Below are 16,184 nucleotides of genomic sequence, written 5' to 3'. Positions count from 1 at the left end.
GTCAGTGCTGTCAGGAGTGGCCAGGTCATCTTGTCTGCAGACCCAGAGACGCAGCTCAAGAGAAAGCAGAGCTGTGACAGCAAAAAGAACTGGCATTTAAAACACCTTCAAGACCTGGACACCGCCACGCCTGAAGCCACGACGCCCACCAAGCGCACCTGCCTTTCTTCAGGTTCATCACCTTGGCGGTGAGGTCCCCCATGGACACGCAGGGGTTTCTAATTAACACAGCCCTCAGCCTCTTTCCGGCGTCCCGCCACCGTGGCCTGCAGTCTCCACACTGCTGAGAAGGTGGCTTTTTGAAGACTGGTCGTCTACTGCAGCCTCTGTGGCCCTGGTGGCTCCCGGACACGTGACCCCTGTCTGCAGTACTGCTCACCGCCCTTAACCCCAAGGCCTCTCAAGCCAGCCTCTCCCGGGCAAGCACATCGGCGCGGCCCTTCCCTCACTTCCTGTCCCCGTGATGCCCGCCCACGACACCCACACACACACCTTGACTGCAGGTCATCTGTGCACCTCCTGGCTCTTCTAAGGGACAGGAGGACAAAGCAGCTTCCGGTCAGCTCAGCACAGCCACACATGATCCCATATGACCCAGAACAGAAGCTGGGAAGGCACCACGGCCCTTGTGGCCCCTCGGTGGCTTCCTGGGATGAACCCACCTGAAACCTTATGTGGGGGAGATGTCTACCTCCAACTGCCTATCGCCCCACAGGTGGCAAGAGGCCAGGCTAGAATACTGGGATGTGAGGCTGGGCTCTGGGACCATCAGGCAGAGAGGGTCTGCCTGAGACAGACACAAACATAAAGCAAAGGAAAGTCAGGAGAGAGGCAGATGCTTCTGAGATCCAGCCACGGCTGAAGCCATGCTCTGTGTGCTTTAGCTTCAGAAACCAATACATTCCCAATGACGGGCTTCTGTAAATCTCAGCCCATACACTGTTGTAGTCAGGGTTTGCAAGGAAAAAGATTTAATACAGGACAGTTAGTTTATAGGATTATTTTATAATATTCACCCATAGAGTCAAATGCACAAGCGTGCAGGAGATCTGGCAACACACTAGAGACCCAAAGAAACCCGCTGAGGGCCTGGATCCTACAGCAATGCCCTGTATGAGTCCTACTGGAGGCCTAGAGCCCATGGCACTGTCTCATGCAGGTTTGCATCAAGAATCTGTGCTGGGAAGGCCCAAAGGTCAGCGGTGGAAGCTAGAAAGTCTGCCCCAGCGGGATGGCACGCAGCTGAGGGCTCTGCACTGGAGCCAGGAAGCGATGCTCAAGGTGAGGACCAGAGGTCCTCCAAAGAGAACCGCAGCCATCCTCCGTGACAGTGAGGACAGAGCTCCTCCTCTGATGAGTTCATATCAGGGAAGCCAGCATGAAAAGCTTCTCCACTGCAGTCCCATTCCAAGTCTTTCTCCCCATCCTTCTGCCTAGTCCAGGGCACATCAGGTGGTCCTGAAATATTTAAAAATCACCCGACCGAGGGTGGGGCTTGTCCTCTGCCTCGTCACCATCCCGTCGCCCTCCGACGTATCCCCAACTGTTTAACTAAGATCCATTGACCTCTCAGGTTTCAGAGCACTGCTCATTTCCAGAAAGATCCTCTCTCATGCTCCTGAAAGCATAAAGTCTCGCCGTCACCCCTGGGCACTGGAACCCCTGGTTTTCCTTCCTAGCCCCTCTCACAGCAGGTGATGGTGTCTTCAGTTCCGCTGAGTATTCTTGTGAATGTCTCAGTCCAAACTACAAATGTTTGGCTGCTGAATTCTTAGGGACAAGCGCAGAGCTTGACATAGTGCTCAGCAGAAGGTCACTGGGTTAAGAAACACAGGGGACACAGCTCACAGGCCAACGGCAAGGAGAGTTCCCCTCCCTCTCTCAACTTGAGTAAAGTGGGTGGAGGTGTCCTAGGCCCTGGTGCCCTGCGTGCTTCCTTGAACAGAAATTGCCCCTTTGTGTAGCTGTGACGAGGTATTAGCATATTAAACTTGATCAGAAAGCCCCGCACAATTTGTGATTCGTTTCCAGGGACCCTAACCACGCCCTGAAGCAAATGTCAAATTTCACACATTTAATCAACTCCATACTTGAAATATGTGGCCTGTAAAATCTGATTTACACTGCTGTTAAAATCTTTGGTGCCTACAAAGGAATGCAAAAAGTATGTATTTGTACTTAGAGAAAGGCCTTTTATCCCCCTAAGACATTAATTCACTGCAAGGCACATAAACGTTCTGCGAAGCATTATTTCAATTGCAATATTTCTTTCAGCACCTCACGTTTAGTTACCAACTTTTGAGAAGTGGCTGTGTTAGGTTAGGCGCGGTGGGAAGGTGCCACTGTGTAACTGTCAGCCCTGGGGAAGGTGAGCCCAGATGACAGCAAGCCGAGGATAGCCACAAACGGGCAGAGCAGTTCCCCGGCCCTGTCACTAAACCTGCCGGAAGTCAACCCTGCCGTGGCCACCACCGTATCTGGAAAGATTTTCTTTTAATTCGGCTCCAACTTTGTTTATGTATTGAGTGTTAACACCTGGCATTTCTTTTGTCTGGAGGTTCAGGGCTCGCTTTGGACCCATGGGATGGCTGAGCTACCCAGTCTGGTGATAGATGACCTCCCTCTGAGGTGCTCCATAGAGTCCTGGCAACACAAACTGACTTCGAAGAACATCTTCCAAGCTGAGAAGGACACCTCAACCCCCGCTTTCAGGCTCTGCTGACTGGGAGACTTCTGTACACAGAATGCACATTCCTTGCACAAACAAAAGGCTGACCAAGTCCACTGGCAGCTGCCAACTGCCAGCCCCTCCATGCTTTATTCCTGAATACCAGAGGTCATCTCTGATTGGACTTTATTCATTCCCTCCTCCCCAGTGATTGGTTTAGGTATGGGCTTGAATCCCAGTGCTGACCAATGAGATATAAGAGGACTTCTCACAAAATTTTTCAAAGTAGTCTATTTGAAGAGAATACTCTTGTTTTTCTAAAGCTCCACTTGAGATTCCAAGAGTCACCCTAGCTCGACAGACTAGAAACAGAAAGCTGGAGAGGTGAGAGTTTTGGGCAGAGTTCAGGGGTGCAGCCAACATTATGACTACAGTAGTGGGCTTCTTCAACCACCAAGCAGCCCTTCACCATTTCTTCTAGAGAATACAAAAACAATTCTTTCCAGAAATAACCTCTCCCACAGGGAAGACAGTCTTGGATGAGCTGTCAGTAATGTCCTGTCATAGGGGTCCAAGTTTGGCCCAGTAGATTCTCACCCAAAGACACTGACTCAGGAATGTGATCAGAAGGCCCACAAGTGATAACACAAATTGCAAGGAGCTGGCCGCAGGGCACGTCCACTCCTGCTAACATATCCCCAGAGTGACCTCCAAGCAGAAGTTCCAGTCTGGGAGCCAATACACGTCCCGGCAAGAAATGCTGCCCTCACCCCTCCATACTTTCTTAGCTTAACTTCACTAGCAGACTTTTGATGTTCGAGACCAGAGCTACACCGATGACAGACACAGCTATTTCTCTGAGCAAGTACCATGCCGGAGGGGGTGTGCACACAGGCACACAGACCCACACCCGCTTTTCAGACAAAAACTGTGAGGGTCCGTGCTTGGGTGGCATTTGGTGGTTAGTGAGGCCCAGGCCTAGGGTTTGAGGGTGTCCTCCTCTCCTCATCTGCCCAACGAGTTCAGTTCCACTCGGCCCACACGGCCCGAGTGAGAGCTCAGAGTCATGAAGCAGATGAAAGAGGACGCAGTGTCTGTGTTCCCGTGGGAGGAGACACGGCCCTCAGCAGTCTCTAGCTTGGAGAGGCATCCTGGGCCTCAGGGTGACGCCCTCAAGACTTCAAGGAGTTTCTCAAGGGCTGAGCCTGGCACTCAAAGCCACAGCCCCAGACTGGAGCAAACACTGCACTCCTCGGTATGAGTCACAGCTGTGCTGCCTCTGGCTAGGAGGAGAGGGGTCCCTGACCCCAGCACCTGATGTGATAGACACCAGGCCTGTTCTGCACGCTCATCATCAAAGGTCAGAGATCAGCCGCCTGGCACCCTGAGGACTGGCTGGAGCAAGAAGATGCATTCCTGCTAGTTACCAGTGGTCATCCTCTGATGCCCTCAGCCTCAGCTGCCACTGCTTTTATGTCTGTTCCTGAGGGCTCCCAATGCTCCTGCCACAGCCCATTGGCACGTGCAATTCCTTGGGCTGGAACACTTTTTCTCTGAATTTATGAATGCTAGCTCCTCTCGGCTTGAAGATTTCAACTCAGAAACCCAGCTCCTCAACGTCATCATCCCTGGTAACCAAGCCTGAAACAACCTCACAGGCTGCCCCCACCCCGTCTCCCTAATGGCTCCCCATGGAGGTCATCTGTTGCCGTGCAAGGTGGTGACATTATTTGTGCTCCTTTATTCACATCACACCTACTGAGCACCATTAGGTGCCTCCTTTCCCCAGACACCCAGAATTGCAAATAAGTCAAAGCCCCTGTCCCCAGAGAGCTTGCATTTGTATGAAGGAGGCCGAGGAAGCAAAACTTCAGCAAGGGACAGGGCTGCCGTGTCCGATGAGGACATCAAGAACGTCTTTGAAGGAGGCTTGTCTGCCACCTAAGACAGATGGTGTCCACGGACATCGAGGCCACTGCATGCCCAGTGCCTAGAGGCTGCCCAGCGCCCATGCCATAGATGTCAGATGGTGCCTGCAGCCAGCTGAGGCTGTATTCCCCCAGGGTGACGACATCCCCGCAGTGACTCACGGCCCAAGGCCTGTCCCCCATCCTGAGGTTGGCTCTGCTCATAATTAGGAGGTTGAACAGCCACGATGACAGCAGCTGAGAATGTGGCAATTTCCTGGGAACTGTGTCCGGGATGGAGGCGTGGACAGAGCCCAGGAATGTTGGGAGTCAGGTCGGCGGGCTGCTCACTGGTCATCCTCATGGTGACACCACTGCTGCTGCTGCTGCTGCTGCCACCAGGAGCCCTGAAGTGTAGCAGAAAGGGCAGCTGCCAGCTCCCAGCCTGGCCCCATCTCTCACCTGTGCATCTCACAGAGTACACTCAACAGAAAAGACAGACACACCCCACTCACCCCCAAGAATCTCTAGGTGCTTTGTATACAGCCGTGGTTACTTCAGGACCAAGACTGACAAATCAGAGTCAGGAATGCATGATGCAAAGGAAACCACAGAGGTGACCGCAACAGGCTCACCAGAATGGCTACATTTTAAAATGAAGATGATCCAGAGAATGACAACAAAAGCTACAGAAGGGGACATTTCTTTGTGAATCACATTTCTGATAATACTCTTGCATCCAGAACGTATAAAGAACTCTCAAACACACTGGTTTGCTTGAGTGCTTTGCTTTTTGCAGTGCTGCGGATGGAACCCAGACGTCATGCATGCGAGACACCATGTGGGACACTGAACGACACCCCCGGCCCAACAGTCTCATGTTTTTATTTTTTTAATTTATTTTAGTTTTATTTTATTTTATGTTTTGTATTGGGGATTGAACTCACAATCTCACGCTTGCCAGGCAGGAGTTTATGCCTCTGAGCTAAATCCCCGGCTGTCTCTTGGTTTTAAATGGGCCAGAAACAGGAACATTTCGGCAAAGATGCATCTGGCGAGCAAAACCATGAAAAGGCGCAGGATACTATTTACAGCTAGGAAGAAACCTCCAGAAGCATGAGGACCTGGTACTGCAAGCTGCAAAGGTGGCCACAGCAAACCACACTCATGATGCTGAGGGCCGAGGGGAACGAGGGAGACCAGAAGTCACACGCGGCGAGTTTGGGATGCAGGAATGGCACGTTCATTCCAGAAATCCATTTGGCGGGGTTCTTGGAAGTTCTGTTGAAATGTAAGTTACATCTATGAAGTCGATACCCTTAAAGCGCACAATTCAAGAGTTTTAGCAAACTTAGAGTCGTGCGATCATCATCACAGTTCAACCTTAGTACGTTCTCACCAGCCTAAAGAGACGCAGCACCCAGCCACAGGCCCTGCGACCACCATGTTACGTCCTGTCCCTGGATCCTCCTCTTCCGGACATTTCGCCTGCGGGGAATTGAGCATCAGGGTCTCCCACGCTGGCTTTCTCCACTCGGCCCATTGTGGGGTCCAGGCATCCTGAGACCTGTGCCAGATTCGCTCCTCCTGGGGGCGAGCAGTGTCCTGCCATGTGGACGACCCTGCCACACTTGTATCCTTTCCTCGGTGGACGGAGATGTGGGCTGCGCCCAGGTTTTGGCTCCGGTGAAACTGGCTGCTCTCAGCATCAGTGTCCAGTTTTTTGGTGCGTGACCTCATTTCTCTATGAGTGGGACTGCCAGGTCCGATGGTGACTCTGCATCTTTTGAAGTGTTTTATGATATATAACTTATATCTCATTAAAGATTTTTTAGAACCCTGCCTAAGTCATTTCCAGGGTGCTTGGATCCCTCTGACACCCACAGCAGCCGTGGGTGGGGTTCCCAGGCCCCGGCGTTGGCCGAGTGGCGAGCTGTCTCGGTGCAGGTCTGCTGGCGGCTTCTCACCAAGTAAACCCGATAGTTCCCGTGTGACTTCGGCAGCCGTCTGGAGGGCAGGAGCCAATGCTTACAGACATCCATCAACTCTGCATTTAATATCCGCCTACTCGCTACCCCTTGCAAAATGAAAAGGCAACAAAAGAAGAAAAACTAAACGATGCCATAAAAATGAAGGTGGGTGAGGTGAGGGTGCAGAAAGGGGGCAGAATGAAAGCCGTGACACCTCTCTGGCCAGGTCATGCGCTGTGCTCACAGTTTTGCTCCGAAGAGGACGCGTTCCCGACACCTCCCTGTTCACACAGCTCCAGCGTGCAGCATTGCACTGTGTGGCAAAACCAAAGGGCGATTACCGTGTGGACTGAAAATGTCCCCAAAGCGCGCGTGTGTTCAGAGGCGGGACTCCACTTTGATCTCGGATGTGCTCACAGCCCCGAATGCTTGGTTCGGACAACAGCTCTTCGGAGCTTCCTGACCTCAGCCTTCTCTCCCGTGAAGGAAGAGCTGTTTATCCTATTTAAATGGTGCTATTTCCAAGTTTTCTGCTGTGTCACAGCTGCGCGTTTTCTCCTTTCCTCACAGAAACTGGTTTTTTTAATCAAAAATGCAACCTCAGAACATTCTCAGGTGCAGCGTCGGCCTGCCTCAACTCCTGCCTCTGAGCATCACTTTTCTCCCCTGCAAAATGGGGATCACGCCCTCCCCTCCCGGTCTGTGACGTAGGTGGTGAGGTCTTTGCAAGTGTGCAATGTCCTGAAAGTCAGGGCCCACCTCCTTCCTACAGGTTCCGGAATCTTCCTACAGGTTCTGGAATCTTCTAGAATATACTCTCAGGACTCAGTATCTCAGTGTCATTGGACTGTACTCTTACAGGTGGTTAAAGCCGGGTGTGGTGGTCCATGCCTGTGATCCCGGCACTCTGGGATGCTGAGGCAGGATGACCCCAAGTTTGAGCCCAGACTGGACAATTTAGTGACTTAGTGAGACTAGCTCAAAATTTTAAATTTAAAATTTAAAAAGGGCCAGACAGGGTTCCATCCTAGTACACACACACCAAAAATGTTAAAATGATACATTTTATGTTATACATACTTTACCAGCATTTTAAAACACAAACAAAAGACCCCCAGGATACCAGGCTCAGCGAGCCCTGAGCATGGGCGGGCACGGGGCTGGCTGAGAAAGAAACCAGAAGCCAGCCGCTCCCGGGGGACCCTCAGAGCAGGAGCCAGGAGCCCCTGCCCCCGCCCACGCGGGCACCCGCCGCGCTCCCGGTCACGCCCCTCCAGCTTCGTGATTTATTTTCTTAAACTGAAGCAAATTCTGCCTTCTGCTCTATTAATGAATTTGTTTTAATGTGCAAAAAATGTTTTACATGAGTTGCCAACTGCATTACTGCCTTCTATTCTCCTTCCCGAATCCCCGAGCATATGGATTCTTTGGAGGCGCCCTCGGCTTCTCCTTCTGGGCTGCACCCCGGCAGGGAGCCCACACCACACCGGTGCAGCAGAGACAGAGCTTTTTCCATGTGGAGCAAAGACAGCACCGAGAACACGCAGGACAAGCGTGCAAAAGTGTGCACAAGTGTGCATCTGTGGGCCGGCCAAGTGCACAGAGGACTGCGGTCAGCGGCTGCCTCTGCCCCCAACTCTGAAATCTCAGAGCACTGGCGATGGTGACCGCAGCATGTGGGGTGAGGAGAATATAAATCCATTTTCAGGAAGGATTTTGCTTTCTGCAGTGCGGAAGCTCAAACCCAGGACCTCAACCATGCTGGGCAAGCCTGAGCCGCACTCCCGACCCTGGAGGAGCTTGGAGAGAGGCGGCCTCCGTCCACTCAAGCCTCCTCCGCACAGGGGCCTCAGGTGTTCCCATCCACACTGTCCCCAGCACTGTGGCCTCCGTGCTGATTTCCACAAGTAGGGACCCCCATCCCCGTGACAGACGAGGGACCGAAGCCCTGTGATGTACAGAAGAGGCCACGTCATTAGCCAGCAAGGGAGGACAGGCATTCACGCCAGGCCTGTCCAGTGCAGGCCAGTTCAGGCATCACCCCACAGGACACTGCCTTCAGTCCCACTCCCGTCCCAACCAAGAGGAAAAGGTGGCACCTTTGCCCGGTGGTGTCTTCTGCTAGCGGGGCAGGCACCGCCTCTCCCCGTCTCCCTCCGCCAGCCTGGCTCTGGGAGGTGCTCTGGCCTGATTCTCTCTAATTCTGGTGGTGATGAGCTGCCTAATAAAATTATGCTAAGTTATGTGCATAAAGAGTAGCATCTTAAACTCTAATTATTGGCCACGTCTTTGAAGAATTCTGTGCAATTTCCAGGGTAATCAACTCACCTCTCTCTTTGGGCCTGATTAGCTGTTCGGGCCAATTTAAGTCCCCTACCCCCAGCCCTCCTTGAATCGACAGGGTTCTGGATGTCATTAGCTATTCCAATTGCCTTTTAAAAAATCTGTTTCGCATAAGAGGACAAATGAGGAGGAGTATGTGCCCATCTTTAAGACACTAACTGCATTCTTTTCGGCAGCCTGTTCTCGTTACTGGTGCTTTCTGCGGGAGGAATCCAAACGCAGCCTGCCCGGGCTCCGCAGTTCCTGACTGCAAAAGGCTTCATCTCCGAAACCTGACCCAAGCGGGCAGATCTGGGAAAGATGCAGCTCCAGAGAACCCAACCCACTTTCTCCTTCCCCACACTGCTTTCTCCAGAGCCAGCTCCCCATTCTGTCGCCTGCTTGCCAGGGCTCGGGCATGAGTGGTCACCTCTGGCCCGGACCGCCACGCAGCAGGGCGGACCTGAGACCCTTCGGATTATTTGCTGGAACAGCAGGAAGAAACCCCATCCAAGGACTGGCTGCTTCTCCCCTTTATTGAATCGTCAGCATGGTTCATGCCAGCAAACCCATGCAGGAGATCTGGGCGCGGGAGGAGGGAGTTCCAGGGAAAGGACTGCCCCTCAGAGCCCCCGCTGATGTGGAAGTCAGGACATACAGGGATGGGGATCTGATGAGACACAGAAGGGAACAGTGAAATGGGCCCCTTGGACGCAGTTCAAGTTAAAGTGAGCAAAGGACTAACTGTAGTAAGTTACTCAGTCTCTGTGGCCTACATGACATGTTCTGTGGGCCCTGCCTCTCCCTGATCTCATCTTCAAGCTCCTCCCTGGTCTCTGAACCCCAGCCAGTACTCCTCCAACACTCCCAGCATTTCCTACCTCAGGGCCTTTGCACATATCACTGCCCAGATGTTGCTTTTTCCCCAACCCCTTCATCATCATTCTGCAGGCCGCACAGCCCATTCCTAGATGACCCTCTTGTTTATCCCCTTTCCTGCCTATATTCTGAACAGATAGCCACCCCCTGCATAACTCTGCCCTGCTTTATATGGGAGGCCTTCTCCACCTGATATTAGTCTGTATCTGTTTACTGTCTCTCTCTCACACCCAGAAAAATATAACCACTCTGAGGGCCAGAATTATGTCTTTCTTGTTCTCTGACACGCCTACAGCTGCCTGACAGCTGCCCAGTGAGTACTTGGTGGACAAATGAAATGTCGGCATGTCCACTGTATCCTCTCCTCCCCATCTGTATGTCCCAGGCTCTGAGCTCCTTTTCCAAGGAAAAATGTGCCTGGGTTTCATCGACCCAACGAAAGGAAGAGTCAGTTTCTCTTAAACCTCTTGAAAATGGACCACAGAGGCTTAGAACACCAAGTTCCTACATAAGCAAACAGCACCTGCAGGCTGAGGTCTAAGACACGGGACGGCTGGCAGTTGTGGGGCGGTGACCTGTGTGTGCCTCAGTTACCCCAAGCGACAGGAGGAACCCGGGTCCAAGTAAAAAACTCAGCCTGGGCCATGAAGGAGGCTTCGCTTTGGGGTGTCTGCAGCCCATTTTCCCCCAGCCCTGCAGAAAAGACCCTGAAAGCCGCTGTGGTGGAGACAAGTCATCCAGAGAAGGGGGCGGGGGAGAGAGAAGCCCCGGGATTGGGCAGGCCATCCAGCAAGGCTTTGGATGAAAACCGATCCGGCAGTGCGTGATCCTCCAAAAATCCGCCAGCCCCTCAAGTGCTTAAGTTACCCATCCGACCACAGCCACATGGAGAATGAAATTAAATCCCACGGAAAGATTTGACTTTTTTAACATTATGCAATGTTTGGGTGAAAAAAAAAAAAGGGAGAGGGGGCCTCAGAAAAAATTCATCCTTTTTCCCAGAGTTTAGCAAAGCTATTTCTAGCTTTTAATGATAGATTTCACCATGGCTTCATGGGTAGTTTTGAGAGGCGTGAAGGCGGGCTGCTGTGTTATGTAACTCATCTCAAATCGGAAATTAGCAAGTCCTGAATGAATTCTGTTACTGTATTCCGACTTCTGGAAAGTTTGGAGCGGCTACAGTTCTATTTTGAGGTGAGCAAATCCATCATTTATAGACCTCCTCGCAAATACCGCAGGATTTCATGTCGCGCTGAAAAGTTTCATAACAAAAACAGTTAAAGTACTTGGAGGGTTGGAACATTGCGTCTCTAAACCTTTTTAGTCCACAAAGGGAGCTGAGCGAGGCTTCCCAGCTGCCAATGATTCAAAAATGCAAATATCTAAGACCAAATGAATATTCAGCTCTTATACTCCCTCCTTCCCCACTTTTTTCTTTAGCTAAGTCCAGCAAAATATTCTGGTCAACAACATGAAAAGAAATGTCTGTTTTAACGGGACCGCTGGGCATGAAATAAATTCTGAAGTCATGAAAGCAGCGTCTGGAAACCGAGCAGCTGGGCACCCCCAGGCAGCTGCAGCACGCAGGACCCTGTGCGTCCTCTGATCCTCGGGTGCCCCCTGGCGGCCACCGTCACCCCCGCCCTGGGCTGGAATTTCCCAGAGCTCGCAGATGGAGTCTTGAAGAAAAGTACCCCAGGCCCCACCTTTAGAAGCATGCAACCCCCAGGTACGGACCCTGTCCACGGAGATCGGCAGCTCCTGCTGCTAATGACACCAGGTGGCCAGGAGAGCTCAGACCAATGGCCCCTTTGCAAATGCGGACAAAGTTAAAACGAATGATATACCCGTTAAGTGAGGTCTGGGGTGCGGGGTCAGACTGAGTCTCAGACATGGGCGCTGCGTGTGTCCAAGGCAGCGAGAACATCCTCAAGTGGGTATCTGTTGCTACGGGTGCCCAGCAGGTTAGCAAACACTGTGCCTCCTGTGATCCGGTACATCCCTCTAAAAACCCCTTTTTTGCTTAAAAAATGATGTGACTGCATCCCTAAATCTTTCATCCCTCGATTATAAAAACAAAGATTTCAAAGCTGTCAAGCATTGTGTGTATAAACATAACCCTTATGTTTTTCACCTTTTTTCCCATTTATATCAGTTCTTGAATTTTTGACGTGTTTAGAAGGGGCGACAAGTACAGAATAATAAATAACATGCATTGGGGTTTTTTTCTGAAATCAATATAATTTTTTAAACCAGAAACAAGTTCTTTACATTTTCTGTACCACCAGATAAGCACATAACAGCATTATAATAGAAAGTCCTTATTTCATTCCCAGAACTCACGTTCCCGTACATATTACAGGGATTCCCACAGGCAGAAAACACACAAGCTTTATTGGGCAACAGGCCACGCTGGCAAAGAATGAAAGTGGAATTGCTCAGGAACACGGAAGAGCACATGGGCGTCATCACAGAACCGAGAATTTGGATCACCTGGACATTCTTGCTACATTGAAGCATCCCAGGCCCCAGCGTCCTCTAATCAAAAATGCCGCTCCAGTGGACGCCTGCCCGCGGGCTGCACAGACAGACCCAGGAATGAGAGAGCCCCAGCTGTATCCCAACACCATGCCCACCTCACCCCCTAACACAGTATTCACTGACGCTACCCAGCTCCGGGCATGGGCTGCCCAGACTGTCCTGTGCAGGAGGAACCTGGGAGACCCAGGGGCAGGTGTGCCGCACTGCACCCCAGGGTCACAGGAGTGGGGCCCACACAGTGCTATGTTTCTCAGTTCCATCCCAAAGCAGTCAGTCATTTTCTTTCCAAGAAGAAATGGACATAGCCTGGCATGATGCCACACGCCCGTAATGCCAGCACTTGAGAGGCTGAGGCAGGATTGCTGAGTTCAAGGTCAGCCTGAACTGCACAGTGAGACTCTTGTCTCAAAAAAAAAAAATAGACATAATGAAAATATTTTAAGTATATAAAGCCAAAAGGTTTCCTGTTAAAGAAATGGGGAGAAATAAAATATATATAAGCTCTTCATATATTTTTAAAATAAAAAAGGAGGGGGAGAGGAAAGGGAATTCCAACGCATTGAAAAACCAAACGTTTCTTCAGAAAACTTAAGATGACCTCATAAACACACATACACACTTCACACACTCAGAAAGGATGGAGGTAAAAATGTCTGATAAGCATTTGCTTTAAATAGGATGGAAAATTTGAAATTTTGGCAAAAGTTTACAAGGCTGCCCTCAAAGACATTGTGGTGCATGCCCAGCCCCACCCCTGCAAGAACAAGACAAAACATAAAAACAAAAATCTGGAGCAAAATATAGGCATGAACATCAATTTCCAATGAGTACAAAATTCAAAATACATTGAAAAATATTGTCAGTACAACCTAGATTCTCCGCAGAGAACAAACAGGGGAGATGTTGGTCAGCAAAGGGTGGAATTTAAGATGACCACCGCAACAAGGTTTCACTCCGAGGAGACTGGGAGCAGGTGTGTTCCTCCAAGTGGGGCAGTGAGCTCAGCTCGCCCCACCCCAGCCAACTTTCAGATGCCCCCCAGATGCCCGGCCCCAGTCCACCTCGTGAGACAGCAATACCCGGGCATACGTGCACTCTCAAAGCCAGGCTCAAAACTGTCCAGCAGATGGAGAGGCTCGTGGTCAGTGTCTTAGAGAAATTGTGAACCAAAAGGGAGGAGGGGGAGGGGAGAGTTTGGACAGTGGTCAGTGCGCCCCTGACCTCACACTAAAGGGCTGTTGGAGTCATGGGCTCACTGGGTTCTCCGGGTGGGGGAGTCAATGAATGCCGTTTCTACATTTTTTCTAGATAGGACTCCTTGCTCTCCTCGTGCTCCCCCTGACTAAGGTGACCCTGAGAAGGCTGAGCGCCCCGGTGCTCCTGGGCGTCCAGTCTGCCTGTGCACTAAGGGTCAATGCTCTCTCTCCGCCAGCTCCGTGGCGCTGCTCCTGTGTCTCCGAGGTGTCAGGTGCCCAGCGTGCGTCCCCGGGCGCCCCGGCCTCAGGAGATGCCGGTGGAGTCTGCAGGCTGGTTCCACAGTGAGGGAACATCCACATGGGTTCAGTCCTGCCCTTCCTTGCCACCACCAAAGTATGGGGGCCCAGGGAAGAAAGAGAACTGGACCTCTGGAGGGCACCATCAGACACCTGTGACTTCTGGGTGGCCTCTGAGCCTCTCCTGGAAGCTTCCTCCCTCGAAGGTGTCACTTGGGATACTGGTGCTGACTCGGTGGAAATCAGGGTTAAGGGAAAGACCAGAGAGACCGGCTTTTTCGCTACATCTGCTGCAAACATCGACGGTCACCTAGCGCAGTCCCGTGTGACTGGCCCGCGGGAGTCCTGGCCTGTCCCTGTCACAGGGCTGGCTTGGGTTTGGGAACTCAACACACAGCTCTCTTAAGACTCTGTTTCCCAGACTGACTTCTGAGGAAAAAGAGCCAGAGGCTCAAAAACAATCACTAAATAAAACCTCCTCTGTTCTTCAAACCACGTAAAACTGCCCAACGAAGAAGTCAGGTTCGCTCCATCTCCCTGAGGCCTTGGGGCGAAGATGCTCTTCCTAAGCCACCATTCCTGCAATGCAGCGCTCACCGCTGCGGGGCTCCCGGCCCTGCCGGACAGGGCTGGAGTGGACAGGAGACGTGAGGTGGAGCTGGGGACCTCAGGACACAGTCGAGCTCGCGGGCCCTGCAACTTACCCTCATCCTGGGCAGCTCTAAAAGCTCTAACAAAGTGCCGGGGTGCACGGGGAGCACTTTGAGGTCGTGGCTGCCCGTGTCCCCAAGTCTCTGGGAGCAGGTCCCCCTAGGGTGGACAGGGAGTGGGCATCAGCACTGGGCCGTGGCGCCCCCGCAGGTCTGGAGGGCGTGCGCTGCGCTCCGACTGCAGGGACCGCACATCTGGGGGCGCCAGGCCCTCCCGACTTAACCCTTATGGAGTACACATGTGCTTTCCACAAGCAGTGACTTGCAAACCCAAGAATGCCCTGCCACGTCCAACGCCCGCGAGCTTCTTCTCCCTCCGCGAGCGCAGCCACGACTGGCGCCCCTCCCCCACCCCCTCCTTCTGCGCATGCCCAGGAGACCTGCAGCCGCAGGAGCTGGTTGCAGGCTGCAGGACTGCGAACTGCAACAAAGGCACGCTGTCGCTGCCTTTGTCAGCGCGTCCTCCGTGACTCCGACAGGAAACTGGCTGCTGGCCAAGAGCGGAGCCCCCGTGCCCAGACCCTTCCGTCTCGGCCTCAGCAGATCTGAGTCTCATCTGCCAGGTTGTCTGAAGAGTTAGCTGAAGCTGTTATCGCATCGTCGACACATGTAGGGGCTGCTCGGTGGCATGTTTCCTGCTAAAGCAACTAGCTGGGAGGGCCAGAGGGTGTCCTCAGATAGCCGCTGGCTCTGGAATTGTCACCAGCTCACAACGAAGCAGGAGTGCCACCTCTGAAGCTCTTTTACGAGGTGGCAGGTGACATGAACTCGCCCCCCATGCTTGGGGGGGGTCCCCTCTCCTACTGTGCTCTCCTCGGGGTCGTGCTCCATAATCCTAGCAATCCGGGGCCCCTCACAAAGCAGGGACGCCTCAGAGAGGGCGCTGAGCGTTTCCAGATGGAATTACTGTTTGGATGACTTTTTATCGAATGCCACTGCCTGTTCCTCTCCAATCTGAGAACTGTTTTTTCTGAAACCACTTTTTAGAGACTTAAAAAAAAAAGGACACACAATGGGACCGGTTTAAAAACAAAAAAAGCCTTCTGTAACCTTTGACTAGACAGAAAGTTTTATCACAGGACAACCAAATTCAAGTCATAAGGAAGCTTGCACAGTGACCCACAGGACTGTCAGGCGAGCCACCCGTTCTGACAGCTGTCACTCCCATGTGACAACCAGGGGTCTGACGAGTGCGTGGGGCCCCTCTCGGGCCTGCCCTCCGAGTCTCCCCTCTGAGGACTGACCCCCTGGTACGGCCTTGCCACGAAGGAACAGCGCGTGTTAGCAATTACTGCAAAACCCACAGGTGGCGTTAACACGAATGGAACTCAAACTCTGTCCGCTGAGGATGTGCAGAGCCCGGGGTCCCCTCGGGCCAGCGCGCAGCCTACGATGTGAGCTTCGAGTAGCTGGGGGGCGAGAACCGTCTTCGCAGGTACTTGAGGACGTAGAGCGGGAGACAGCTGACCAGGGTGATGACAGAGACTTTCCAGAGGAACGACAGCGTGGCGATGAAGTACACATCTGCAAGCCAGGAGAACATGGCAGTGAGCTGCATGGAATACTCTGGGAGGCATCACGGGACCGAGCAGCAGTCACCGTGGCCAGCCAAGGGAAAGCTGCTTCCCTCACACATGGCGTTAGCGCCCGTCCCCTGCCCGCTCCTGAAGGGGCCGAGCCGGCCAGCAGCGCAC

General features: G+C 52.5%; 1 protein-coding gene across 3 annotated transcripts in view; it reads right to left on the bottom strand.

Annotated features, from left to right (window-relative positions):
• Positions 1-11,961: 11,961 nt before the first annotated feature.
• Atp9a (ATPase phospholipid transporting 9A (putative)) overlaps positions 11,962-16,184 on the bottom strand; it is a 123,078-nt gene continuing 118,855 nt past the window's right edge. For all 3 annotated transcript variants that reach the window (XM_063248146.1, XM_063248147.1, XM_063248148.1), the window contains exon 28: positions 11,962-16,014. In XM_063248146.1, the coding sequence (XP_063104216.1) occupies positions 15,878-16,014 (137 nt within the window). In that variant the 3' untranslated portion in view covers positions 11,962-15,877. The remainder of the gene's footprint in view (positions 16,015-16,184) is intronic.

Source organism: Cavia porcellus, unplaced genomic scaffold, assembly GCF_034190915.1.
Source record: "Cavia porcellus strain 051 isolate PalLab524CR breed Dunkin Hartley unplaced genomic scaffold, mCavPor4.1 scaffold_5, whole genome shotgun sequence".
In the NCBI taxonomy this organism is placed as follows: Eukaryota; Metazoa; Chordata; class Mammalia; order Rodentia; family Caviidae; genus Cavia; species Cavia porcellus.
The sequence above is the reverse complement of the archived record's forward strand: the minus strand, read 5'-3'. Positions and strand labels throughout refer to the sequence as shown.